Genomic DNA, 27,447 nt, shown 5'->3' with positions numbered 1-27,447 from the left:
TTCACATCTGAATGAGACGCTGAACACATGACTGGAAATGCTAAAAGCTCCTCAGTGGTTCAGAGCCAAAATAACTGCAGTGTAACATCAGCAGAGATTTTTACTGTTTGTGACAGTGAATGTGGATTAATGAGAATGTGATACCTGAAGTGAATCTATGCGGGCCTTTAGTTTAGCCCGAGTGACAGGCTTTTGTAGCAGAAACGACTCGTCTGCCCTGGTTTCACATGTAGTTGCCTCTGACTCCTCCACGTAGTGATCCTTGCCATCCTCTGCTGCACACAGACAAAGCATGATCAATGAGACAGCTATTGAACTGCACAAAGTCTCTCCATTAAGTCTTTTGTCACTTGAGTCAATATTTTCCTTAATTCAGCTGCCAACATTGAAATAAGATCTGAGATAAATAACAATCCAAATTATTTGAATGTGGGCACCAGCTTGAGAGCAACACCTTAATGCAATTTAACAGATCGATGCACCGATGTTGAAAGAGAGCCAATCGTGTTTCCTTCCTTCCTGAATCTTTACGCATCCCACTGATGTACATAAACAAATAACAGTTATGTAACACCCACACACCAGACAAAACTGTACCAACATTTTCCCTTTGAACAGTTCAGATTTACGTATTTTGGCACAAACACTAAATGTCTAAAAGTCTCCCCAGGTTTGTTGTATCCATAATGTATTGACAGCTTCCTCATCTTCTGCCCATTTTAAGAGCAACAGTGAGCAGTGAGACAATATTTAGACTCAGTATATCTCTGGAGAATAATAAAAAAAAAGTCATACAGCAGCTGGTTGGTTTTGCTGTCATTAGAGTAATACAGTGGAAAAGTATATCTATTATCCACCACCTACAATTTAAAATAATCAGAATAAATGGTGTTAAAACCGTCTTTACTTCAGTATGTACAATGGAGATCAAGAGTGCCCATGTCTAGTTCAGAAAGTTGTGGGAAATTGATTGCAGTGATACATCTTCATTACAGACGTCAGTGTGAATTTCCTCCACACTGAGAGTCAATACAGACCATTTAGATTCAGAGATAAAAGTGTCAAATGTGCTGAAAAATGACTCAGAAGTTTGGGCGACGTGAGGTGCTGAAAAGGACCCGAAAGCAGCCTGAATTACACTAGTTGATGATGCTGTGTTTTCACACAGATATATGCAGGCGCAAATTACAAGAACATAGGAAAGAAAAAAATTGTGTGTAATAAATACGTGTATCACTATTACCTAGTTAGAAAATGGAGGTTTTAATATTTAGCATCTGTAAAGTTAATCAAAGCTTGCCATGTCATGTACAGTAAAATATGGCAGTAAAGCTGTGCGTTGTGTCCAGCTTGACCCCGTCGCACACATGTGGGGTGCTGGTGAATGATTATGTTCTCGTTAAGTGACGCCACTCTGGTTGTTCTGGCTAGACTGTCTCCTTCACTCTACACTCTTCACAGGCTGACAGAACACAGATCTGATCCTCAGAAGTCTATTCTCGGCACAACGTCAAAGAGCCAGCTCCGACCAGAATAGCATCACTTTGCTTTCTACAGCCTCATCTGCATATAATTCACATGTTTCTTCCCACTTTTGCACCATGCACACTGCAGAAATACCAAAAGGATGGGCAAAGGGGGATTTCAAGGGCAGAATAATACCAACTTGTTGTTGTAGTGCTGCTTGTGCTAGTCTTTGCCACAGAAATAGAGCCCTGTCAATGGCTTCTGAATATTCTTGAAGATATTAATAAGACTGCATAATGTTCCCTTTCCGACAGGCATTTCCATTTTTACCAGTCTATCCAGTGAAGGAGTATTTTCCTTGGATTTGCATTTTTCCACACCATCTCACCCCTTTTGGAAGTGCACCAGACATCTATGACTTACACAATGTTTTCTAAATCCCCTGCAGCATTAACACTGTCTCATCAATTAATATTATGCACAGGCCACAAATGTCATCACCATCTTGAATATATGTGTAGCAACCAACTGTGTTGCTGTTGAGCATAAAATTCATTATAGTCAGCGCTCTGCATAGAGTTGAAACACAACCAACAGACCACGACAGCTGTAACTAGTAACAGTATATCAGACACACAATAAAAACTTTAATTTCAATAGAAAAGCTCTTATCACAGACATGATGTGGATTTGCTGTCGTAGGTTTCATTGTCTATATGCAGAGTAGAAAAAATACTTCAGCTTTGAAATGACCACTTGACTGGTGCTTACAACGTCAGGTCATTTCAAGTTCAAAGCTATTTACCGCAATTTGTTAGCTGTAGGGCCAAATTATCTGTGCCAAAGTGGCAGGTGCTTCAGTAAAAACTCAGACAAAATAATTTCACATGTCAAGGACAATAAAATATAAAAAAAAATCTGGATAAATTGTATTTGCGTCATCAAAGAAGAACAGCAGTCTGCTAACAGGCTTGCAAAATAATATGACCCACCTCTTACACAGCATTTGCTATGGTAACTTATTTCAGATATTTCTTTTTCATTAACTGTTTGTTACTTTTGACAGTAGATATCCACAACATAGTCTTTAAAATCCACAAACATCAATAATCAAACTGTTGATGTAACTCCTCTCTCACAGCTGAAGCATTCGTCTCATCCACTTATGGGTTTCGGAGGACTTCCACTTAACAGACTGACCTGTCTGTGGGGGGAGGAGGCTGCAGGAAGTGCTGATGCTCTGACTCAGACCTTCAACCTCTGGTTTGGGCTCTGGACTCAGAGGCACCGACAGGAAGTGGTTGAGGTTTATTGGATGAGTCTGACTCTGGGCCAGGCACGGCAGGCTGCGGCGAGACGGCTTCAGGCTTTTCTCCTTTAGGATCTCGCTGATGCTGGTGTGCATGCCTGAAGGCGAGAGGAGCAGAAGAAGGTCGAGGAGGTCATTTGACTTAAAAAAAACAGCTTGATTGTGAAAATGTTTTTATTTACAAATTCATAACATGATATGTTTACATGTATGCATATTTCAAAGATAAATATCTATATATTTCATTTAGCATGGTTATACAGTAACGGAAAAGGCTCTAACTCTTTGAGGGAGCTCTCAAAGATCTGAACACAGAGGATTCTGCATTACAGGGTTAATCCCCCTTAATAAACATATTAAACATTAAATCTTAGTTAAATCAACAATACCAAAAAATAAAGCACATAAGGAGCAGATTAAGATGGTGGCAGGAGCTGCAAAAGCAAATAGCATTGGCATGAGTCATGAGAAAAACCCATTGGTCATTTGTAACTCCTGCCTTACTTTACTTACTTTCTTGTAAGTAATTTTGGACATTAAATTAATACGATTTACTGTAAAGGTGTCAGTAAGAAGTGTCAGGTTGTAAAGGTCCCCTTCAGGAATATGATTGGATGTGACGAGTCAGCTGGTAGCCAAGCAGCTGATGAAAGAGCCACATATAAATTATACAGTACTTTGCATAGTTTGTAATGCATATGTAGGTAGGAAATAAGTGGGTTAAAGGATAAGTCTGGCAGTTTTCTATATTTTTCAAACAAATCTCATGTGCAGATCCAAAATAAGAAGTATGTGTGTGTGTCCAAAGCCTGATACAGCTCATTCCTCTGTGCTGTAGAACAGCTCCAAAGACTAAGAATAAAAGAATAACCTCTTGACTTTGTACTGAGGTTCTCTGAGAAATTTACAATTTAGTACAAAGTCAAGAGGTTATGTTACACAACAGGCTAGCAAAGCTCTGTAAACGTTCTCACACATGTGCAGTGGCATCTGCCATACAAGGAATTTCCCTCTGGAGACTGAAAATGTGATCGCCGTTATTAGTCTTTGGAGCCATTTCTCAACAAACTACCATGACCAAACTCTTTGTGGCGAAGGAACATGTCACCAAGTCAACAAATCCTCCAAATTAAACAACCACATAGGTCATTTGTACCATGCACTCCAGAAGAACCCATTGCAGTATAATATGCTGCTTTCCAAAACCATTACAAACCACTGTTAAAAAAAATATGTTTCATGATGTGACAACGCTGTGGTTAAGGTCTGGTTAGATTTAGGCACCAAACCACTTGGTTAAGGGAATGATTATGGTTTGGTTTAAGTGATCGCTTGAAATGTGGTTAGTACTTCCATAAAGTTGGGCAACCTTTGTCGTCATGGCAGGATGGAAACATAACACTCGGGTCCACCTAATGCAGCGGTGTGGCTAATTGATGTGTTCTTAATAGTTTTTGGACAACAACGGAGGTCTACGGCACAGAGGAATAAGATATATCAGGCTTTGGATACACACACAATACTTGTAAGTACGATTGATTCATAGTTGGTTTGGTTCTGCACATGATATTTGTTGACAATAAGAAAAATATAGAAAATTGCCAGACTTACCCTTTAACATACGTTAGTATGAACTCTACAAACCCGTAACTGTTCGATTAGGTTACAATAATTTCCAATTTTAGAGTTTATCTTTTATTTTGATGTTTTCAAACTGCTTTATTGGCTATTTTTTTATCTCCTCGTTTATATCATATTCTCTCATCTCAAAATATAACAACAAATAAAACTGTCTAATAACAGCAAGAAATTTGAAAGGAAGAAAGACAAATTTAAAGTAAGAAAACTTGTTTACAGTACTTAATAGTCCCAGTGCACTGAGTGAAATCAAGGGAGTGGGTGGAAAAAAGGAAGGGAGGGTGAAATCACTTCACTCATCAACTGGTCCATCCTTTTATGGGCTACAATAATGGTGATAATGTCTGCCCTTCATAGAGGAGTGCATTAAAACCATCAGCACTCCCCTTCCATCAAATCACACAGCTCAATACCTCAAGACAGCACAGCATGATGATGCACCACAAAACTAAATCACAGTACACACATATGCTAGTACTGCAACCAATTTAACAAATATACATGTAATTACAGAATTCATTTGTGCTGTTACAAACTTCTTCTTACTCATTAGCATGGCATGTTTTCATTAATATCAGTAGAGGTCATTTTCAAGGTTAGTTCAGCAATAAAATAACAATACATGATAGTGGAGCTGACAAGATTGTTAAATGAGTAATTGTGAGGCAACAATACCACAGTGATGAAACTCAGCGGTTAATAACGATAATGAATGTCCGGCTATGAAAGCAGGTCATTGCACCTGACCTTCACATTAGGCGGCAGCTTCAGCGGTGCAGCACTTGACATATTTATTCATGAAATGAAGGTTTGCTCTCTTTCAAATGAGAACACGACATTCTTTCACCTCCAGGGAGGAATTCTCTCAGTGACCTTCCTGAAATGTTGAGCCGCACTGATAATTCACTCTCTGCATCCTGAGGGCCCACACCGCAAGCTGCGCAGTAACTCAATCACATGACATTGATCTCGATGGGATTTCCCAGCGATGTTGGGTAAGAATGAAGCCAGTTAAAGATGTGAGCTTGCGGGCCCAGGGGAACCACTAATCACACTGTTTATTTCCTGTGCAGCCCTACAGATATGACATGAATGAAGCTTGTGAGCTTCAGCTAAAAGCTGTACAATGAATAATTGAGAAAGTGAATATTGTAGAAATTTTGATGAGCATTAAAACTCTGCTTGCAGCTGGATTGCACTCTACTCAAGAGACAGATTTTCTTTAAAAATAATTTGACATAAATGTCTTTTAAGAATAAGGCATTACTCAGCACAAAATTCAGCACCGCCCAAAATACCTTTGGGTACACTTTGAATTAATCTATTTGTACAGTACATGCCAAAAAGTTAATTTGTCTTAAGGCTAATAACAACGCTTGATTTCCCAGTGCTTTAATTAAGTTTACAGGGAACACAAGCATCCAGCTCCTCTTCTTGGCATTTCATATTTCAGTCAATTTCATTAAATCCAATATTTCAAATCAATACTGCGCCGCAGGCTTTTAATCTATGATTCTGTAAAGAATCATATTGTGCCAATTACATCTGCAATGACATTTTAGAAAGCAGAGTATTTATGGTCCAGTGAGCAAGAGGGACTGTTTCTCACTGTCTCAGCAAAACAACATGCTAACAAGCCTAAAGTGCTATAATATCACAGTGTGTGTGTGGACTGGCCTGAGGAGTTGATGCATTCTTGTTTAATAAAACTGTTTAGTTAGAAGACCCTGCATACTTTCTTTCCATTACACTGATCAATACATAGAGAATGGCTCCTGTGTATAGTAACCATAAACCAAAAAGGTACATTTACAGGATTCTAGTTGGTCTAGATAATCCCAACAAACATCTGCAAGGCTCAACATGTCTGAGATGATACATCAGGGAAGAACGAGCTAATGGGCCTGTAGGGGTGAGGCTCGGTGGCCCCAAAGGACTCTCAAAGTTTAAAATAGACCCATAAATTGGATGGGGTTGGTGTTGTGTGAAATTGTCTCCATGGAAATTTCAGAGCACATGTAGATGGTCAAATCTCTCAGCCCCTTTGGATATTAAGGATATAATAATGATGGTCTGACAATCACTGCCCTGTTCCAAAGCTTTTGCCTAATTTCTTCATGCAGACCGACTCTACAAACTCTGCATCACAGTCTGAGCACTTGAGCATTACATTCAAGTCCATATAAATATATAAAGGGCTCATCTAATGTGAAATCCTGTGTTTAATCTCACTGTGCGCTGGCTAAAACTGGTTTATCAGGAGAAAGTTAATCCTGTGCGTGTGCATGGACTGTATGTGCATGTGTGTGTGTGTGTGTGTGTGTGTGCCAGTTGGTATGGGAGTGATGGCTGACACTGACTAAGTCTGGCACCAGGAGGAGGAATAAAGTGAAAACTGATCAAGAGGCTCAGGGAGTGGACGCTCACTATGAGGTGATGTGTGAACAAAAACACCTCTAAAATGTCTCTGCATCAGCACGACACACGGCCTTGCCGACAAGCCTGTGTGCGCTCTTACAAACACCCACTCAGGCTCATCCGACGGGGAGTTGGACGAGCTTCAGTGAAGGTCGTGATCCGGGATTTGGATCTCTCCTCTCCAGCTTGTCCATGATGGTCTTGTGATGTGAGATTAAAAGGATTTTTTTTTTGGTCTGTGCATGTGTGTTGGGTATGATATTCTATATATATGCCATTTTGACTATATACATATCTACAAATGCATGTTTTTGTCATATAAAATCGAGAACGAAGGTTGTGTTTCTCAGTTCTTATGCTTCTCTTGTATATTTCTGTCATAAAAAGTGAGCATATCTCTGGCAGAGTCACAGCTCTATTCCTCTATGTGTATTCTTCTGTGTGCGTCTGTAGGCAATCTACTCCGAGCCAGCTGGAAACTGCAAGCAGGAAGAACAAACGTTTAATTTGAAAAATGTCAAGGATTTTATGATCAATTACAAGCTGCCAGACAGCAGAGGAAGCAAAACAATGCTATGAAAATGAGGTAAAACTGTCCGAGATGTGTAAAAGAAACATCGCTTTAGCCTTGAGTCACGTTTGTCTAACAGCACTGTGAGAGACCTGAGCAGAATGAGAAGCACCAAGACATTATCTGCAAGGATAAAGTAGCAAACAGAGAATTCAGGTCAGTGGGCTGTTTCTCATCATGCCTCTATGTTTTCTCTTTCTATACCTTCAATTATTCATCCAATCATCCATGTGTTCCGCCCACAGCACTTTCAGCGTCACAGCTTTCAACTGAGGAACATTCTGCATCCAGACCTTTTTAAGCACAACACACATCATAACGGCCTTCCCCTTAAAGAGTCCATTTCGGGGGATCCATGCTATAAAAGAGTGGGTAAAAATGTATAAATAACACACACACACACACTCAGAGAAGCACGTCCAAAACCATGCTGCGGTGTGTTTATAAAAATTATATCATGGAGGCAGGACTGAGGGGAGGCCGGCAGCCTCTCTTGCAGAAACGTTCTTCAAGCAAATTAGAGTGTTTTTCATCCTCCGCCTGGCACCATATCAGAGAACACATAGACGGAGACGAGTTCACAGTGAGTATTTGGAACAGCATCATTAGGAGCCGCTGAATATTCAGCTCATATCTTGCGTCACGTGGTTAATATGCGAGGCAAGTCAGTAATTCTTGCTGATCAGGTATAAGTGTGAATAGCAAATGATGAGTGATCTCCAGTGTGGATTGCACGAGGGCTTCACTAGATACTGAGATTTTAATCCATGCGAGAAATGTGAAAATAAATCACAAAATGTTGAAATTTAAACACTTGTGTTTGCTGTGTTCATCTGATAAAATCTATCTGGTGACCTAAATTCAGCATCATAACAGTGTACTTGAAATTATTTTAAAAGTGAAGATATTCTAAAAATAGAACTGATAACATCGCAGTAAATAACAACTTCTGCAGCGCTGATACTGTGACTGCAGGTTCAAAGCTTAAAATTCAAATACAGTGGGATTAATAATTATAATAGGTATACAGGTATTAATTAGATTTTCTGTTTAGCACAGGGAAAAATCAACATGGCGCCCCCTGAAATACCCCATGACAAGGGGTCAACAACACATTCATTTTTAAAGTCACTAGATATAGGATTTGAAATTTTCTGATGTTGGTGGCCTCAGTGGTCGTATCATTAAAGACACTTTGGCAGACACACAGTGCAGAATGCACCAGTTGTCTAATTTACACATATAATGGCCTTTAAATATCCATTTTCTCTGTCAACATTTCAGGATGTGTTGGTGGAATAATAAACACGAATTCTTCCATGATTTGTAATTTCCAACAGTAATGTATCAACTCAGTACAAATAAAATGTCTGCATGTTCATTCATACATTTAATTATGACGAATTGGTGAACTATTCTAATCTGATATATTGTATAGATTATTGAGTTAGCTAAACAAGATATTGACTTACAATATGTGACTATAATGACAGTATAATGTGGTTGGTGGGTGTACAGAAGTTGGCCTGTTGACTTGACCTAAAATTAAATCATAGGTGATTAAAATATGTGTATGTAATTACAATATCATTTTTAGCCACCAGTGGAAAGCAACATAGCGTCAGTATGTGCAGTGACTATAAAAAGTATTTATTTTTCATGTTTTAATTTAACAACATTGAATCACTGTAGATTATAACTTTTAGATTCTGATCAACAGAAACAAAAACTTTGAAATTGCATTAACAGATTTTTTTGGCCATTTAATGGCGACAGAAACACATTTTGAACACAACATTGATATATTATCACTTTTAAGTTGATATATTGAACCTGGTAGCAAACACTTGCCTATTTAGGCATCTAGCAGTTACAAAGCAACAACATCATTCATTTAGAGTTGTGTTTCTGTCCACCTGGTGAATATCAATCTCAGATATCGGAATATCAAATCTGTCTAGCAATGATTTAGCATCTGGGGGGCAAAGGCCAATATTGCAGGGGTTCTGGTGTAGCCAGCGGATATCTGGATAATGGGTCCCTGGACCAAGACTTCCTATTCTGTGTGCTGGTTGTTGTTTACAGTCCGATTAGCAACTTCAGACAGTCCAGTCCACATTTCGACTAATCTCTACAAACAGATATATGTGTATGAATGCAGATACATTTTTTAAAAAAAGCTAAATCATCATCAGACGATAGCTTATGGGTTCTGAGACTGCATTTCAGCCAATGTTTTCCAACTGTTTTGCTCTCCACACAGACTATTTACCTGCATGCAACCAAAGCCTGCTCAAACGTGATTGGTCAAACCTACTCTGACTACAAATGGAAACCAGAACGCTTCTGCTACCAAAATCTTGTCCCGTTGCTTACAACATCTGTTTATAGTGATTAAGTGAATATTCACTCTCTTTTAGCTCTGTTTTTGGTCTCTACCCACCCCTGAGGGAAATATCCGGGTCTGTAGGTGCTAAATGTTCCACTATGTTCACCAGATTGTCACTAACTGTGTCTGTTTTCTGTTTGGTGCTGAGCAGGTAGTGTACAATGTGTTTCTAGAGATTTTTCACTGAAAACAGCTGCCTGCTGCAGCAGAAAACGACACTATGAGAGCAGTGAGAATGAACCAAAACAGTAAAGTTGTGAGCTCGCTATAAAGCTCCATAAAGCCGAGGGGAGCTGCAGGGTTGGGTAATTGTGTAGGTTAATCATGTAGAGTGATGCATTTGACATTACATACTGTCATTTGATACATTGTTATCATAAAAAATATTGATCATCAAAATATCAAAAAATATCAAAATATCAATATCGTGTTTCATGTCAAAGTGAAAAACAATATGAAGTATCCAATAATCTGCTCCACAGACAGCGTTGGCTCATGTTGTCTGTCTATCACGTTAAGCCTGACTGTGAACACACCTCGGAGCAAATGGTATTTTTTACCCACGGTTTAAATGGTTCAGAATCCTTTTATACAACCCTGGCACAACCTCTGGATTGCATCATTTGAGCAGATTAAACATCTTCCTTCTCTCTCAATCTCTATATTCCCCCGTTCCTTTATCGTCACAATATCTTCTTATGCCCCCTGATTACTTGCGATTTCTACTACGTCAAAGGATTTTCTCCAAAGCCTCTGCTGTGTCTGCAAATACACACCTCATCAAAGAATGCCTGCGGTTTATATCAAGTAATGTCAAGCATTAAGTTCACAGGATAATCTGTGAGTTTTATAGACATGATTAAACTGTGGAATAACTTCTCCCCGTATTGTTCTTATAACCTAGCAACAAAACAAGCACAGACTATTTAAAGACCGTGAACGTGTTAAAGTAGCCAGCCTCTTTGTTTTGTCATTTTGCAAACTGTTTGTCTACCTGGTATGCTACAAATTAATAAAAGGAACATTTCAGATGTCTGCCTGATATTCAGTAGCTCGTCTAAATCACAGATGATGCTGTATGTGTGCTCACCCCAAATCTGTCCTCAAATTGATGTCTGTATCTATAAAACCATCTGCCCGATTGCATAAGAGGACAGGTGGCCTGCTTAGGATTGTGCAAAGTTTACACATGAACACACACGCACACACAGACACAATACTACTACTATGTACGCACACTTACAAAATCAAAAATTGCACTGAACCAACCCACTGATAAATAGAAACTTTCTTTTTTAAGAACACACACATGAATATCAAAGTCAATCTCTATTGTGCTATTTTTAATCTTTGAGAGTAATTACTCCAGTTTCTTTGTCTTTGTTTCTTTTCTGTGGTTAATTCAACAAGGAAGATGAGCAGGATATTGCTGGATACACAATATTGATTCTTGAAACACTATGATAGCAGTTGGTTGTTGATGCTGCAAACACTACAGTACTTATGAAAGCGCAGAATAATGCATGAAACAAAGCTTTAGAGTTTGATTGTAGAACAGATTAGTAGATTACTTCAAGTAAATATTGCCCAGCAGATATTAAGTGTTCTGTCTGTTTCAACAGTGTTTGCTGATGATAAATGCGGTTTATAATTAGTCTGCCAAAGATGGAAAGTGACATCAGATGGTTATGAGTCTTTTTTTAAAGTCCAAATATAGTTTGATTCAACTAACTGAAAATTTCAAAAGTTATGGCAGTAGGAGGAAATCTCTTCAGTATATCTTCATCTTCTGTTTAATCTCATAATAATCAATCCCTTTTGTAATTCTGTTCTGTCCTCCTCAACCAAAAATGTTTCCTCACCTACAGCTCAGCTGGAGCCTTTAAAGGGGAACTTGGAAAGAGATTTAACTCCCTTTAGATCACTTTATACTGGCTTCCAGTTGATTTTAGAATTAATTTTAAGGTTTTAATGAATACCTATAACACAATAAGAGTTTGGCTCCGGTGACTTAAAGAAAGCCTTTCATCTCCGGTGCGTAGGAACACAAAGAGCCATTGAGTTTGCAAAAGGTGAGCAAGCATTTTCAACACCGAGCCTTTTAATGCTGTCATATTGTGTTGTTGATGGCGGTTGAGGAGGTGCAATATGCTTTCTGAATTTTGCTTAGTAGGGCTTTGTGAGCCAAATTTCACCTCTTTTACAGTCTATTGAATGGTGCACTTAGCAGTCACAAGCCAGATTTTTTTTTTTTTTTTTTTTTTTTTCATAAACTCATCTTGTGCTGTTTCCTGTTGGCTGGATTGAAGCCAGGAAGTTTTCCATTCTGTGATATATAATGTATGTGTGTGATTGACTCTGGGAGAGGTTGATAATTAAACACACTTTTTGTTCTATTGTCCATTATATCACAATTTTAGATATAGGCTTTTCCTTAAAATGTCTGCAGAATGTCCTGATTTGTTTTGTATGTCTGGTGAATGTAGACTTCAGTAACTGTTTACAGACAAAGTGTTTCAGCTCAGTTTGTGTTGAATGATTACCAACAACGTATGAGGGCGCTTCATGTTTGATGTGTTTAAGGCTCAGATATGCATTAGTTATGTCTTGTTCATATTTGGTTTGACATTGATTGACATGTATGGAGGTGTATTATATTTGTTCTCTTGCTCTCATTATGTTATTGCTCTTGTTTTTATGTTTGTAGTGTCTTGTAATCCCATGTGGGCTGGACACCCTTTGGTGCACAACACTTATTACATTACAGTTAGGATTTTACTTTGAAATAGAAATGTTAAAATACATATTTCCTGTATAGAACACAGCTACAGAATTTAAAACATTATAATAATAAAAATCTATATAAATGATCATAAGATTGCAAACAAACCCTAAACTCAGCCTGGATTCAAGTGGTACAGTCCTTATTATGCATGTAGGACATGGTGGGAGATTGAGTCTGGAGAAAAAAAAAGTTGAAAGTGGATGTAAAAATCCTGCTTTTATGTTCACTTATAGCTGTTTGTTTTCAAAGAAGCAGATAAGCTAACCTAACCTCTTAAACAGGGCATCCCTCAGTCATGAGATTTCTACTTGCTCTCATCTCTTCCAGCTCAGCTCAGCATCCTCTCATCAGCAGCCAGCCGATAGACCCTTTCATCCTCCACAACCAGGTACATATACAAAAAGGGGTCACTGCTCCCCAATTATGAGCCTGTGTTAGCAGAAACAACAAGTTTCTTCATCATGTTGCTAAATTTATACAACCCGCACATGAATAATTAATGCCCAGTTTTAAAGAAGCACTAATGTTCTCTAAGGAGCTGAAATCAATACCAGCCAGCTGGATGAGAATACACAGATTGATGACTTGATAGAGATTTACTTATCTGATTAAATTAAAAGACGTAAATATGGGGTAATTATTTTTTCTTTCACTGCACAGTTAGTATGGTGCACACTGGTCCATTAACATGAACTAGAGTCTGATGTCTCATATTGCTGAGTGAGGATGTATTTTCCATTTGACTGCTTGGCACAAACTTTTAACAGCTTCTTCTCAAAACCATTTTTTATTATTGTCAAAACCACAAAGCCTGAATGCAGCTAAACCTGACAGAAGCTACTTCACCTTCAGCACAAACTATTTTGCATGACGGTGAACAGACTTGTAAGGATTTCTTTTTTGACAGTTAAACAGTGTGTATTTTTCCTCAAGCATAAGCACAATATATTGTTATCACTGCTTATTCTGGCCTACTTGTACTACAGTGGATGTGAAAGCTCCTGCATATGGACACGTCTGTGAAATCACTGCTAGTTCAAACACAACTTAAATAACATTTTCTAAATCTGCATTGCTTGAATTATGAAGAATGGTCAAGTCTTTTTGTCTGAATGCTAAAACCTTCCACTGTATCACAAAAAATGTGTTTTTTTAATGATGTTTGTGATGTTTATTTTATCAACTTTAAGATGATTGATTTAAGGTGTTATTTAGAAATATCTGCAGTAATTGGATCTCTGTGCTGCTGTACAATAATGTACAATAAATCAATATAGTCAGTGTAACATAAAGTGGATAAAATATCAAAGCGCACAAGGCTCAGAGGATGCAAGACCTCCAACTCTGCGTCACTCTTACAGCAAGTGCAGAGTCCGACACCTCTTCACACCACAAACTATTTAACAAGAGAAGAAAAGTCACCACACATCACAACCAGCTCAGACATACATCACTGAACCGGACGCCAAATTGTCACATTTTGCGACCAACCTTTCTGCTGCTTGAAGGACTGGATGGAGCCCGAGTGGTGCACCATTGCGACGTTCACTTGGTTTCCAGCGTTAATTAAATTCCGTATCTCGAAAAGCAAAATTGCAGAATACATGGGAAACTATGGAGGGGTTGCGTAGGTGTTCTCGCAGCTCCCATCCTGCCAAGCGATCTCACGGGCGATGCGCAAACCCCAGCAACACCTGTGTAAGCTCCGCATGCTCACCCCCCACCCTCCCCCCCCGCCTCCTCTCCTCTCCTCTCCTCTCCGCTCTCCCCATCCACCACCATCCACGGCTGTTGTCATGGTGACGGGCGGCAGGGGAGGTCCTGGGATGGACACGTCCCCCTCCGTCCTGATTTACTGACTCCAAATAAGCTGCGGGAAATTACCAGGGGCAGCAGATCTCAAATGGGCCGACAAGGACATGTATTGATTCGCACATCAGTCATCCCTTTTACCCGCGCTGAAAGCTACTTGTCCCCTATGGCATCACATAGTCTGGTGAACTATTAGCTAAAGAAAATACAGGTAGACTAATGTGCACTTTGCACACTGTGTCACAAATATAGCTAATGGATCCGGTGCTGGCTATAAAAAGATCTCAGAATATGATGTAATAGCACCCTCAGTGAGGGTATTGCTTTTATTTTTAATTTTAAAGTCAAAATAACTTCACATTTAGGCAACTATAAGCTCCTTTGGAATATTTTTCATCTGGCTATGAAGAAGGATGGACTGAAACCTTTTACATTTTTGAAATGTCAGTCTTAAAATGATCGTTTTAGACTTCATTATTCTAGAAAAGAAGAAGTCCATCAGATCTAAAGCCACTTGACACCAAGTCAACATAAAACATGTCCAGAGTTGTTGACAGAAGCCACCAGTTTGTTAGCTGAAAGACACAGTCAGAGTTAACTGTGACTTTGTGCAAAAAAAAACAAACAGAGCAAAACATCAATAAAGGGAATATGGGCCATTCAACGTTTTCTAGGCTGAACAATTTGCTTTGGCAGGGGCATTTAAGACTGTGAGACTGAGAGAAAAACTCAAAACAATCAATACTGTGGCTTAATACTACAGGGCTCGCAGCTCAGCTGTGCAGACACACTGCTGGCAGGGGGATCTCTTGTTTGAGAGCAAATGTTATGAAAAGTCAGTCATGAAAATTGAAGCAAAAACACTTCTGAGCAGGGAGTTGAAAAGGCTGCAGTAATGTTTAATAGCCTAATATTAAAAATGATGGTGTATGTGTTGTGCTGGCTTTATATTACACAAATGAGACTCGGCTAAAATGGAAAAAAAAATGCATTTGATTTTTATGAGTTTGTATTGGATATCATAAATATGGAGTCGTGGTTAGAATGCAGAATACAGTATATTAAGTTTCATTTAAAAAAAACCCATCAATTTCTTATTTAAATCAGGTATTTCCCTGCTGTGCTGCTCTGCTTTGTTATCGTTTCTCTTTCTGATTTTATGGTTTATTTTTTATTTTATGGATGTTGTTAACTCTAGTGCCTACTATTCTACTGTGCCTCTGTTATCACCATTTTACTGTGTTTTTGACAGCGTTTAACATTCATATATAACATAGAAAAACTGGAATATCAGGCATATTTTTAATCACACAGTCAATATATATGATAGATAAACCTGCACCTTAGTAAGAATATGTAGACACATACAGACACATATGTAGAGACATACACTTATCCCTTTGCCTTAGGTCTTCAGTTGCATGCTGTTCACCAAACCAATCTTATCATGATTAATCTACAAGGTCACTAGTCTTATCTCAATGTCAACTACATCGAGCTACAGATCAGCAAACCTCCAATCAGGATCTGAAACCAAAGGGTGGGAAAGCTCTGTGTTGCTCGTGCTGTCTCCATGTAAGCAGACACTGAAGTGACTGCTGTGATGTGGACAGTCGCCACACGGTCACAATAACGCAGTTTGCAGTTTGGTCTGTGGTCCTACTTTTGTGTATCAAATCTCTGTCTGTGCTGGTATTCTGGGGGAGTAGTCTGGCATCTGTCGTGGATGCAAATACCATCTGCTTTCTTGCAGCTCAGCGTGCCTCTCCTCCTCCCACTGTTATGATGTTTATTGAAGGCTTGTGGCAGGGCTGTGCGTGCCAACCCTTACTGTATAATCTGTTATTGAACTAGAAGTCCATTTCTTCCACTGGGCTGATGAATAAATAAATAAACAGCCCCTATAGGGTCAGCCCCATTAAAAATTTTATCTTGTCCATTCCTGCTTGTTAGAGAGATGTAGAGAGATGTAGGTCAGATGACAGCTCTGCAGAGGGAGCAGGGTTTTAGAAAAATAGAAATACTGCCACCTTGTGGTTTATATGGTGACTAACAGAGCTGTCAAGAGTTATTCTTCAAATAAGAACCACAAAAGCTTTATGCATTATTTACCTTAGCTTTTGTGTGTCAATATACAATCAATAGTCTTGCAGCTTCAAAACTAAACAGTCAGCTGTCAGTTGTTATCTTTGCAGAAAAAGCAAGACAATAAGTTTCACAGTTAAAACAATATCACAAGTCCCCCCCCCAAAAAACCTCAAACTGAATTTTCAGCTCTCTTTTAACTGAGTGTTCAGTAGTCATCATTATATTCCCAAATTATATCTATCGTAGTAAAACTGCAATTAGATTACAAAACTGCAATTAGATTACAAATATAATACTTAAAATAACACTAAAAAAGCAATCAAATATTTCAGTCAAAGAAAAGGTCACAAGCAAGTGTAGGGAGAGATTTTTAATCACATACAAAAACAATGAAAACCGTCCCTGATATTCAACACATGTCTCGCTGCCTCCGTGTTTGCACGCTGTTCAAAACAATCAAAGAGCTCTCCACTTGCTCAAGAGGCTTCTGAATGACAAAGACATCTAACATCAACACATTCAACTAAATGACTACTGATGTCTTCCTCTGAGGCTTCGCAGCCGCAGGATCCGCTGATGAAGTTGTCTCAAAAGTTCAGAGCAAACAGTTCAACAAAAGGTCTTGACAAGGTCAAACCAGCTAATCATCAACTCTGTTGTTTAGTATATCCGATGCCCAGTGGCCACAACACAAACACTTGGCCAGCACTACTGTGGTCAGCAGCCTCATTAACACTCACAATGGCAGAATCAGCAAGCATATTGATTTAGGAGGCAGCTTGAATTTTAAGTATTAACTTTGTATTTTATTACGTGATTCCTCATGTTAACTGTTTTACAGCAATATGCCAAGGGTGGTGGACAGGGCTGGTGTTTTGATTACATACAGATTTATTTACAAGTGCTGCTGTAGCAAACTCACCAGACTGTGGGTCGCTCTCTGTGTCTGTGGCTCCTGAACTCCAGGACACCGAGTGGCTGAGGGTGAGATTGATATGAACATGCCTGTCGGCTCCAGAGGAGCTGGAGGCCTGACTCTCCAGCAGGGGAAGGAACATACAGTTGTCCTGATGACATGATCCTGCAAACATCAATATGAGACAATGTTATGATGAAAAGTGTGAGGTCTACAGTGTCTTTATTGTTTCTTTTATCTTGAGGGGCATCCTGTCACATATTCAAACCATAATACTAGTTATGGAAGTTATCAGCGGGAGAATCCAGTAACTTGTACGTTCAGATCAGTAAAATATGTAAGTGATCACAGCAGTCTGGCTCTCCACTTATCCCCCATCTCGTATTACTGCACTCATTCATTTTTAACAGCTCTTTAAAATTCCTTTTATCCTTTGATACTTGACACTAATTGGGAAGAATAAGGACTCCTCACTTTCCAAAACCAATTATTTAACACATCTGATCAAGTTGAATTTAAACCATGAAAACCAGTTAAATAGTTTAACTGACAGAAATGTCTAATAATATCAGAGTACAGACTAGCAAGCTGCAAGATCGCACTGAACTTAATTGTTTAGGAATAGATTTTTGATGATTTGAGAAGATGAAATGAAAAAAAAGGAGCAATTGAAAAACAGCTTTGTGACTATGCAGTTTGGTTTTCAGGTTAAGAAATCTAAACTGATTAATAATACAAAATGGGCAGCGACAGCTCACTGACTGAACATGCATGTTGTGATTATGTCGGCCTGAATGAGAGTTAATGAAAAGTTAATTTTTAATTTCAATATGTGGCAAACTGTTAACCTCACAGTATTGTATCCTTATAAATGTTGAAGTATTTCTAATAATGTGGCTGTTTAGATGGGGCATAATCAGCACAATAAGAAGATAAATGTATTGTTTACCCTTTTTTTGTATATAGCCATTGAGCCATTCTGTCGTCGTAATTGCTTTGTTACATAATGTAGAGGCTGGCATTCTGGATCCTAAACAGGTCAACCCTAAGGTTAACCAAGTTAGCATACAATAAAGCATTTTAATTTGTTTACAGTGGAAAAATAACATCTACAGTCAGAGATTTTCATTCAGTGTGTGATGATGTGTGCCTCCCCCCCTCATATGTGCATTTGACTTCATTAAGACCAACAAGAGGAGCCGTGGGGCTGCGCTCAGAGTCCAAACAACGTGACTCACCACTGTTCAGAGGCACTTTGCATCTCTGAAATAATTCTCTACTGTACAGGCTCAGCAGTGTCATCTCCCTTCAGCCTCTCTTCTTGATGGAGCCCATAAGAAAACAACACATGGCTGCTTGGATGTTATTTAAAACGCTGCAATTTTAAATGTGAACACTTTAGTTTATGACAACAACTACAATTATTGCCAGAGGGCTGATAACCTGAACCTGCAGAAATAGAGTGGTGTATTACAGCTGAAAATACAGCAGTATGTTTCATTGATTACAACCAATTCAGTGTATTTTTACAGAATAAGTGCAATTTCTCAACTCTCTGGGGTGGTTCACTAACAAAAACAACGACTGCCATTAAAGAAGATCATTGCACATTGAGGGCACAGATACAAAACTGACTGACACACTGCAGCGAGGTGACCTCTTGACATCTGCTCAGAAGAAAATGTTCCACCTAATATGTGCTTTGTCCATTACAGCTGTGCCGTCTAAGTGCGGTGATATACTGTCCTAACTCCTTAGGACAGTATACAGAGTACAGAGACATTAGGTGGATCGATTGATGAGCAAGCGGGCTCCTTCCTGCGTGAACTTCCTGGCGCATTGATTATTTATTTCAACAAATACATTTCAAAGACCCAGGTCATCAAATTCCACTCTCACAGTAAACTATGTAAAAGTATCATTTACCCCACAGTCACATTATCTGACCAATACTACCATCATTACTAACTTTGAAACAAATGTCACAAACACATCTTGGGCTTATTGATAATTGAATAATATAATAATATACCTGCACAAACACTTTACAACATGGAAATGTCAGCAGCTTATAAAGGAAATGTAATTTAGTTTGAGTACAGCATGTAGGTGGACATCTTCACCAGCAACTTGTTAATTGAATAAAAAGGGCATCAGTGTTTATTACCTTCATACAAAAAGGGGTGTATATCCAGACTGAAGGGCATTTATACTGCAGTATTTCCATTACATGATGGCTACTCAGACCTAGTGTGTGTGTGTGTGTGGCTTACATTTCTTAAACAGCTTACATTAGTCAGCAGCGATCAGTTAAGGCCAAATTAATGTTTCCATAAAATCATAACATTCCTGCCTCCTCCTGCAGATAAGATATGCATTAATGCATAAGTGCATTAAGAAGCAATGATTAGAATCTGTAAATATAGTTGTAGACAATTACCGTGTTTGAAAAACAGCATGCAAACTGTGAAAAAAATAGTACTCTGTAAGAGGAGTTTGACTTCAAGCAGATGCAGTTTCACCTAGAATTCCTTAAACCCCAAGAAAGACTTCAGATTTGACAGAAATTGACAGAAAAGTGAAACGTGTGGTAGCTTTTTAGTACAGAATGAATGACATGTTCCAGGAATGTGAAGACTGTATCTTCTGTAGCTGTGAAATAAAAATGGATATTGTTTTCCTAAAGAAGGTACAGATAAATACAGCTAATATACACAACTTTATTGTACAGTTGGAGTTCTTTCATTAGCTTATTCAATACTCAGAAGAAGAGGAAGAAAATTCTTTGCAATTTCTCTCATCAAAAGGCCATTGTACGATTTTTTTAGTTTTTAAAATCCAATTTTCACAAATTTCCTCCCAGGGAGCATCCTGCACATGCACGACTCCTGTCATTCTTGGAGGTGTGCACTTTTAAAAACATCTTATGTAACCTGGTCACACTGCCACCGGACCAAAAATATGGGGTGAAGGAGCACACGCCGAAGGATCCAAACCAGCTTTAAAGGCTTGATTATTTATACTGTGGTAAACACTTGACCCAGCTTCCAGCACATCAGCCGCCCCCTCAGTGCAGAATTTGCCCCCATGTCTGTCTCAGGGTCTCTGCACACCACTAAACATTATCCACATGGCTCAACATAGAGGAAAACACTGTCCTATTAGCTATCAAGACATAACCACAGTTTTGCCATTTTCATCTTTGCCTGAGGCTGTGATGATTTAGAACAGCTAATAAAAGCCACAGCGTTCATGCATTAGATAGTTCATTAAACTGAATGACACTGGACATGTTTGCTGGATTTCCCTAAAGAGTCACGCTCTCCTTTCTCTGACCACTGTTATTTCAGCACAAGTCACAAATAAGCTTTGCTGAGTGCTGTGCAGACATGACAGTGATGAAAACAGAAAGACAAACGCCCTTCGTGATAATTATTCTTGTAGAGTTGTGATCACTTAATCAATTTCTCCTATACAGGAAATGACATGAAGGAACCAGTTATGTGTATTCTTAAAAAAAACTATAATTGACAAGTGTTTGTCAGTTCATTCATTCATTCGATATCTCTCTTCATAAATAAATCAATACTAAAGGATCTGTTTTACTAAGTGGATTAACAGTCTATGCCAACGGCACGGCTCTATGGCAAAGTCTGTGAGTCAGTCAGTCCATCAACTACTGGATGGATTGCCATGAAATTTTGTACATTCATGGTCCACAGAGGACGAATCATATTGTCTTTGGTGATCTCTTGCGCACAATGAGGTTTACATTTCTGATTCAAAGCGAAATATCTTGACAACTATTGGATGGATCGGCATGAAATATGCTACATTTATTCATGATCCTTAGAGGATAAATCCTAATGATTTTAGCACCACCAACAGGTTCTAAGACATTCTTAGTTGTTATTGAAACATCTCAACTATTGGATGGATTGCCATGAAATTTGGTACAGACATTCACAGTCCCCAGACGGTGTATTGTAATAACTTTCATCTTGAGCTTTCATTTAGTGCCATCATCAGGCCAGTGGTAATTAGCAAATGTTAGCAAGCGAACATGCTAAACTAAGACAATAAACATGGTAAACATTATACCTGCTAACTATCAGCATGTTAAGGTTGTCATTGTGAGCATGTCAGCATGCTGTTGTGAGCATTTAGTTTAAAACCTTGCTGTGCCTAAAAACACCTCACAGAGCCGCCAGCATGGCTGTAGACTCTTCATATGAACTCTTCTGCACTATGTTTTACAGTATTTTGGAACAGTATAATCACAGGTGTACTGTTACTCTAATTATAATAGCTGAGTACATGGATTTGCTTAAATTACCTTAATCCTTAAATAAGGATTTAAAATGAAAAAAGTAACAACATGTAAAGAACTTGCATATTCCTCTATATTACAAGATGCAAACATGATTAATTGGACAGCTTATTACAGATCACATCTTAACAGATGACAAAAATCCTTCAATATGACAACAGCAACATAAATAAAACAAATAAAGTATTTTAAATGAACACAGTAGCTCAGCGTGCATCCTTTAAGAGTGTAAGTGATCCTACCTGAGGAGCTACCAAGAGCCTGAGACACTTTGACTTCCATTGCTGCAGGTACTTGCGCCTTCAGTACAAATCCTCCATCAGTAAGTTTCTGAATGACAACTTGCACAGCCACAAAAGCTGTGCAGCCTCATGAGCCTGCCATCCCCACAGTGCAGCAGTTTGAGCTGTGAAATAGCCCGGGCGGTGCAGTAAAGATGGATGGGTGGAGTTTAAAGTGTTGTCCGGTGAAGCGGGGTACAACATTAGACTCTCAGGCTATTGATTGTAGAATATTGATTGGACTGAATTGCTGTATGGGGCATCACTCACCTCACACGGGGCTTACTCATCAGTCTGCCTGACTGACAGCAAAGTACAACAAGATGACAATATCCAGTCACTCAAAGGTGGATTTGACTTGAATTTGGTGGCTTATGTAGGGTAATTACACGGTGACATTTACCCTATGGAATCAGTTATTTAAATTGCAGAAGTATTTTTTTTTAATCTTGTATTAGAGTTTTTTTTCGTTTTCGCATTTCAGACGGTTTTCTTTCATCTAGACCTGTATAAAAAGAATAACTCCGGGTGATGGAGTCAGGGCATAACAAATCTATTGTGATCACACTGCATTTACTGTGCTCGTTGGAGTGAGTAATTGCAAGCCAGCAATCATTTTGTAGTGGTCATGGATGTATTATTTTATTGACATTGCCATGGTCGTGTCTGGATGATAACCTTAGATTGCGAGACTATCGCGAGATTTGCAATGAAGTAGTAATTTAAACAAACACCACGTTTCAAGTGATCATTTTAACACAAACCATGATCTTTCCCTAACCCTATCCGAGTGGTTTTTGTGTCTTAACCTAACGTTGTCACGTCATAAAAACAGCGAGACGAAAATAATTTGAAGCGGCTCGCGAGAGTTTCTCAAATCTAGGGTTACCAACGAGACACGACCCGTTACCATGGTGATTATGATCTGTTTTGCCTTCCGCCACAGGGTGGTGCTGTTAGACCAGCTGTCAGAGGATGAGTGTGTGGCTGTGTGGTCGTATCTGAGCTGCGTTCAAAACCATGTTACAAATACTGTTCTATACAGTATAAACGCACTGACGTTAACGTAGACGTCTTGTAAACAAGATCACTACTACATACGTTTTTTAAACTATGAAAAACAGTTATCGTCATGTTTTGATTTGTGACAATACAGGTTGATACAGGTGCAACATGCTTGAACAAACCGTCATCCGTGTTCATTGACTAAATACGTTACACTGGATGTGTAACGTTATTGAACGCACATCGGCAGATTAGTCAGCCAGTTGAACTCTGACCAAAGCAAACTCACAAGGAGAAATATTTGGCTTTGACGTCCGACCTCCAAACAGCTATTTTTCCAAATGCCGAGGCGACCAAACAAAAGGTGTGAGGAGAAATAAACTATTGGGCGGCTTGCAGCAGTGACCGAGCTAATAGTGGTAGCTATCGCTTGACTATTAGCTAGGATGCTAGCGTTACTTTAGCGAGCAGAAGCCGTTACCGTTATGCCAAACGCCCCAACAGCAGCCGTTGGGAGTAGAAGCTGCTGCTTCTGTTGCCTTAACTGTCAGCTAGTTAGGCTAAACTGAGACGCTGATAACTCATTTTCTACGCTACCTTTTACTGCCTGGAATAACAACTCAAGTATGGGGATGTGCTTATCGTGCCTTGGTGGAGCAGCGGACGACGTTGTTGTCACTCCAGATCCAGTACGTAGCTTAAATTAACGACTACTTTTATAACCAACACTGAACCTGTATAAGCCAGAATGCCATGCTTGTATTGCATTATAAAATGTGTAACATAAAGCAAAGTGATTTAACGTAGGTGACATGAGTTTGTTTAATAATCATCTGGACAAGAAGAGGCCCTACTAGGTAATGTTTAGGAGGCGTTGAGTGTGTTTAGCTTGTGTAAACACTGGCATGTCAGGCATGTAACCTACCAGGCCCAGCACAGTTACCTCAAGGCTTTCTGCTTGACTTACAGTCCTAACCTTAAGTTTTTTTGTGTTCTTAACAGGAGACAAGGAGGCGACAATTAGCTGAGGCCGCTGAAAAGAGGCAAAAAGAGGTAAGTTATAAGTCTTTTTTGTCCGTGAGTGAAGTGCTAAAACACTGACAAGACAGTGTGGTTTATACACTCACTAAAACTAATGCAGTCTAGTACAACAGCCCTGCAATAAATCCTGCCTTCATGAAGGTTATAATGTTCAGTTTTTGCTAAAACTGATGGGATGTTTTAACTTCATGGCCACCCTGAGAGGTGTATTCAATATTTAGTCTACCCTTATGAGAGATACATCTCAGTATAGGACGATATCATTAAACAACAACAAACTACAGGCTCCAATATGATCTTAAAGATGAATTAACATCTCTCCAATACAGTTCAAACAAAGACGAACCATTATAACCTCAGTGGAGATAAGGTTTATTGCAGGGCTGTTATATGAGACGGCATTTATAGATGTAGCTGACAAAATGGTAATTGAGGGTAGTATACTATTATAGTTCTCTATTAAATACACAGTGTTAAAGGTTGACCTCACAATGTAGTGAGTAATTTTTTAATTGTACAGAAAAGCCACTTGCAAACCCGTAAGAGCCATGCAAAAGGTCTATCAAGGTAAGTAGACATGGACCACAATGAAAAATCTTCCTGGCCAGATGAATCTTTGGATTGGCTCTCATCTCAACTACCACATTTCATCTTTCTGCTCTAAGTCACTTTTTTTATTTATAAAACTCCTGACTGTAACACTCTATGGAATGAAAATCATTTCTCCTCAGCCTGACAATTCACACTTTTACTGCCACAGATGAAATACACTGGGCCCCTAACCCGCAGTCACGTTTCAGCAAACATCACAACACTATTGAACTACTCCATCCTTTAGCTGAATTGCCTTTTTTCAGTAGTTGTACACCTTTTTGCTAGTTGTGAATGCATATACGTTTTTCTCTTTGAAAGTATTTTATTGAAACATGCTTTCGTGGAGGTGCATGTCATTAAGACTGATTATATATATTTTTAACATGTGTACAATATAGAAACACATTTTTTCGTGCTTTTTCATATTCCACTCACTTTTTCAGACAGCATATAGGGGTGTCAAAAATCCCGAAGCAGTTGAGAGGAAAAGGAAAAAACAGGAAGAGGTCGAGAAGAAGGAGATGACCACCTCTGCGTCTGGTGGCGGCGGCGGGTTGAAGGTTAGTTTTGTGTTAATCCTTAAGTTTTGTGATCATAAACGTCACTCCTGAAGTCCAACACAAATGAATTAGACTTGCTCTTTGAGACGTCAGCTAGCATACAGTTTGGAAATACTGAACCATCTTTCTCAAGTGAATCCCATGAATGCAGGTATAGGTTTGATATCTGGTTTGATATTAGAAGTTTGAGTCTGTATTGTCTGGTTTCAGGTTGTGACTGAGATTTGCCAGGTATCATTTAAAAAGTTTCTTTTTTTGAAGAGACTTGTGAAATTAACTTTCATAAATTCACATCACAGTAGCCTTGAGCAAATACCTTTGTTATTAACATGACAATATCTGACTAGTGCGTTCAGAGGATATTTAACTATAAAAGATTTAAGAAACAATCACTGGCTTTGTGGGGACCATTGGTAGAGGTACTCAGAATTTCTCATCTATAGCAGTCACAAAATTCTGAAAAATGTATCATAATACAGCAAAAGATCAAATTATACGTACACTAACCAAAATTTCTGTTCTCTATTTCTAGTCTCTGTTAATGATGGATGAAAGATTGAAAATTGTTCTGATATTTCTCTTTGTTTCTTCTCTAGTGGCAGGTGGGCTGAAAATCCTGAAGGTAAAAGCTGAAGTCATGACTCTGAAGTGCAAAACAAGATGAAGTATCGCTGCAAGATGACTTGAAAGATGTTTGAACTGCTGTCCATTTTTTTTAAATTGATGTTTTTTGCCTATTTCATGATGTTTTGAGACAAACACCTGCAGTTTTCATACTTTAATGCAAAACAATTTATGGTGGTAGAACAGCAGGACCTGCCCGCTTGTTGCCAAATTATACAAGTCAGGGATGACACATGGTAATGTGCAAACAAGTACATGTCCTACTGTATTAGTAATTAATTTCACAGTTAATACAACAGAGTCTTACAGTGACTAAAATTTGATAACACGCAAGAATATGATGATGAAGTCCAGTAGTGTCTCTGATGACGGTTGTGATACATTTCACACATTTCATCATTACACTGTTGTCGGTTTCATATTTGAGGATCAATATTCACTGTTAATCCGTTAACGGTCACATAACTTTTTGTATGACTTTTCCAGAAATTAAGTTATGCAAATGAGACATTTCACAAGTAAAACACAGTTTATGTTTACAAAGACATTTAAGTGTGCGTAGGATTAGTATAAAAAGCACCCAGTAAGCATTATTTCACCTTGTTTGTGGCTCTAATTTTTTTGCAACACAGAGACTAGTGCAACAAGATGGCGTTTTCCTTTATAATGCATTTTGTGCATCCCTGCAGCAGCTAAAGAATACTGCTGAATAACAGGAAAAAAAACACAAACACACTTTAACTATTCTAACCAGTAAAAATTTAAATATATATTAAATATTTTGCACTAGTCTTTGACACTGTCACTTTAAAATAAAGCCACGAGTGTTTGTTGTTTTCTTATTTACTGCACAATTTAAGTTTGTTGCATTGAGTTATGATGTAAAACTCTAATGTATTGCCTGCTTAATTTAATTAAGGTATGAAATGTGTTTATGAATTGCCATATGACAAACATAAGCTTTTGTTTGACACATGAATTGCACACAGTTCGTCAATACTCGGTGAACAGCTTGCCTCTACTCTATGTTGGTAGATATTCAAGTCCACTACAATGGAAACAGGAAGAAACTGAAGAAAAATAATAAGAAGTGTGTAAATAATTAAGTATTTACTTTGACTTGCTTAACTGCGTGCATTTCTTACAGCCTTCACTTGATCCTTAAATGCTTCCGGTGCTTTTGACGATTTGTAGCACAGGAAATCTAGCCAATGATATTTGCTACAATAAATCACATTTCTGCTACTCTTGTGTAGATTTTATGTGCAGATTTTCAGTTTTACAGGAAGATAATTCAAGCACAGGTAAAGTTCAGATTTGGCTAAAATGATCAATGATGGTATCTGCAATATACTGTAATTGAGATACATATTTGCTAATACATTTTTACGCTTAGTTGTAGAATTTATATGTTGAACATGTACCAGTATTTTTCAGTTTGAAGTATATAAAAAAGGTTTAAACTCCAAAGCAGGCTCCTCTTTAAGATTTGGTTAGGAAACTTACCCAGTCCTGCTTATATTATTTAAAGACAAATTAGGTATTTTGAGTTGGGAAGTTTTAAATTTTGAGAATTTATTAAAATTATACATCTATAAACAGAAATTGGACGTATTAAC

The 27,447-nt window shown here is 38.5% G+C and overlaps 2 protein-coding genes and 1 long non-coding RNA gene across 5 annotated transcripts in view; 1 reads left to right on the top strand and 2 right to left on the bottom strand.

Moving 5' to 3' along the window:
• The window catches only part of ano3 (anoctamin 3), a 33,089-nt gene extending 18,819 nt beyond the window's left edge, over positions 1-14,270 (bottom strand). The window contains exons 1-3 of one of the 2 annotated variants that reach the window (XM_067589961.1): positions 14,069-14,270; positions 2,668-2,874; positions 145-275 (exon numbers count right to left, since the gene is read on the bottom strand). In XM_067589961.1, the coding sequence (XP_067446062.1) occupies positions 145-275; positions 2,668-2,874; positions 14,069-14,183 (453 nt within the window). In that variant the 5' untranslated portion in view covers positions 14,184-14,270. The remainder of the gene's footprint in view (positions 1-144; positions 276-2,667; positions 2,875-14,068) is intronic. The other variant, XM_067589962.1, reaches the window with a different exon arrangement.
• A 2,609-nt stretch (positions 14,271-16,879) lies between these two features.
• LOC137183176 (uncharacterized) lies at positions 16,880-23,209 on the bottom strand. Its single transcript, XR_010928419.1, has 3 exons — positions 22,275-23,209; positions 21,966-22,129; positions 16,880-17,558 (listed from the first exon to the last, which is right to left on the bottom strand). It is a non-coding gene; the product is annotated as an uncharacterized lncRNA (long non-coding RNA).
• svip (small VCP interacting protein) lies at positions 23,209-27,073 on the top strand. 2 transcript variants are annotated; one of them, XM_067590038.1, is made up of 5 exons: positions 23,209-23,698; positions 24,012-24,062; positions 24,571-24,617; positions 25,088-25,204; positions 25,801-25,823. In XM_067590038.1, the coding sequence occupies exons 1-4, from the start codon at positions 23,636-23,638 to the stop codon at positions 25,167-25,169; spliced, it is 243 nt and encodes an 80-aa protein (XP_067446139.1). In that variant the 5' UTR covers positions 23,209-23,635; the 3' UTR covers positions 25,170-25,204; positions 25,801-25,823. The 2 variants fall into 2 exon arrangements, with proteins under 2 accessions (XP_067446139.1, XP_067446138.1); XM_067590037.1 differs by lacking the exon at positions 24,571-24,617 and having other exon boundaries at positions 25,801-27,073.
• Positions 27,074-27,447: the final 374 nt, after the last annotated feature.

The sequence above is a fragment of the Thunnus thynnus genome, chromosome 5 (assembly GCF_963924715.1).
Source record: "Thunnus thynnus chromosome 5, fThuThy2.1, whole genome shotgun sequence".
In the NCBI taxonomy this organism is placed as follows: Eukaryota; Metazoa; Chordata; class Actinopteri; order Scombriformes; family Scombridae; genus Thunnus; species Thunnus thynnus.
The sequence above is the reverse complement of the archived record's forward strand: the minus strand, read 5'-3'. Positions and strand labels throughout refer to the sequence as shown.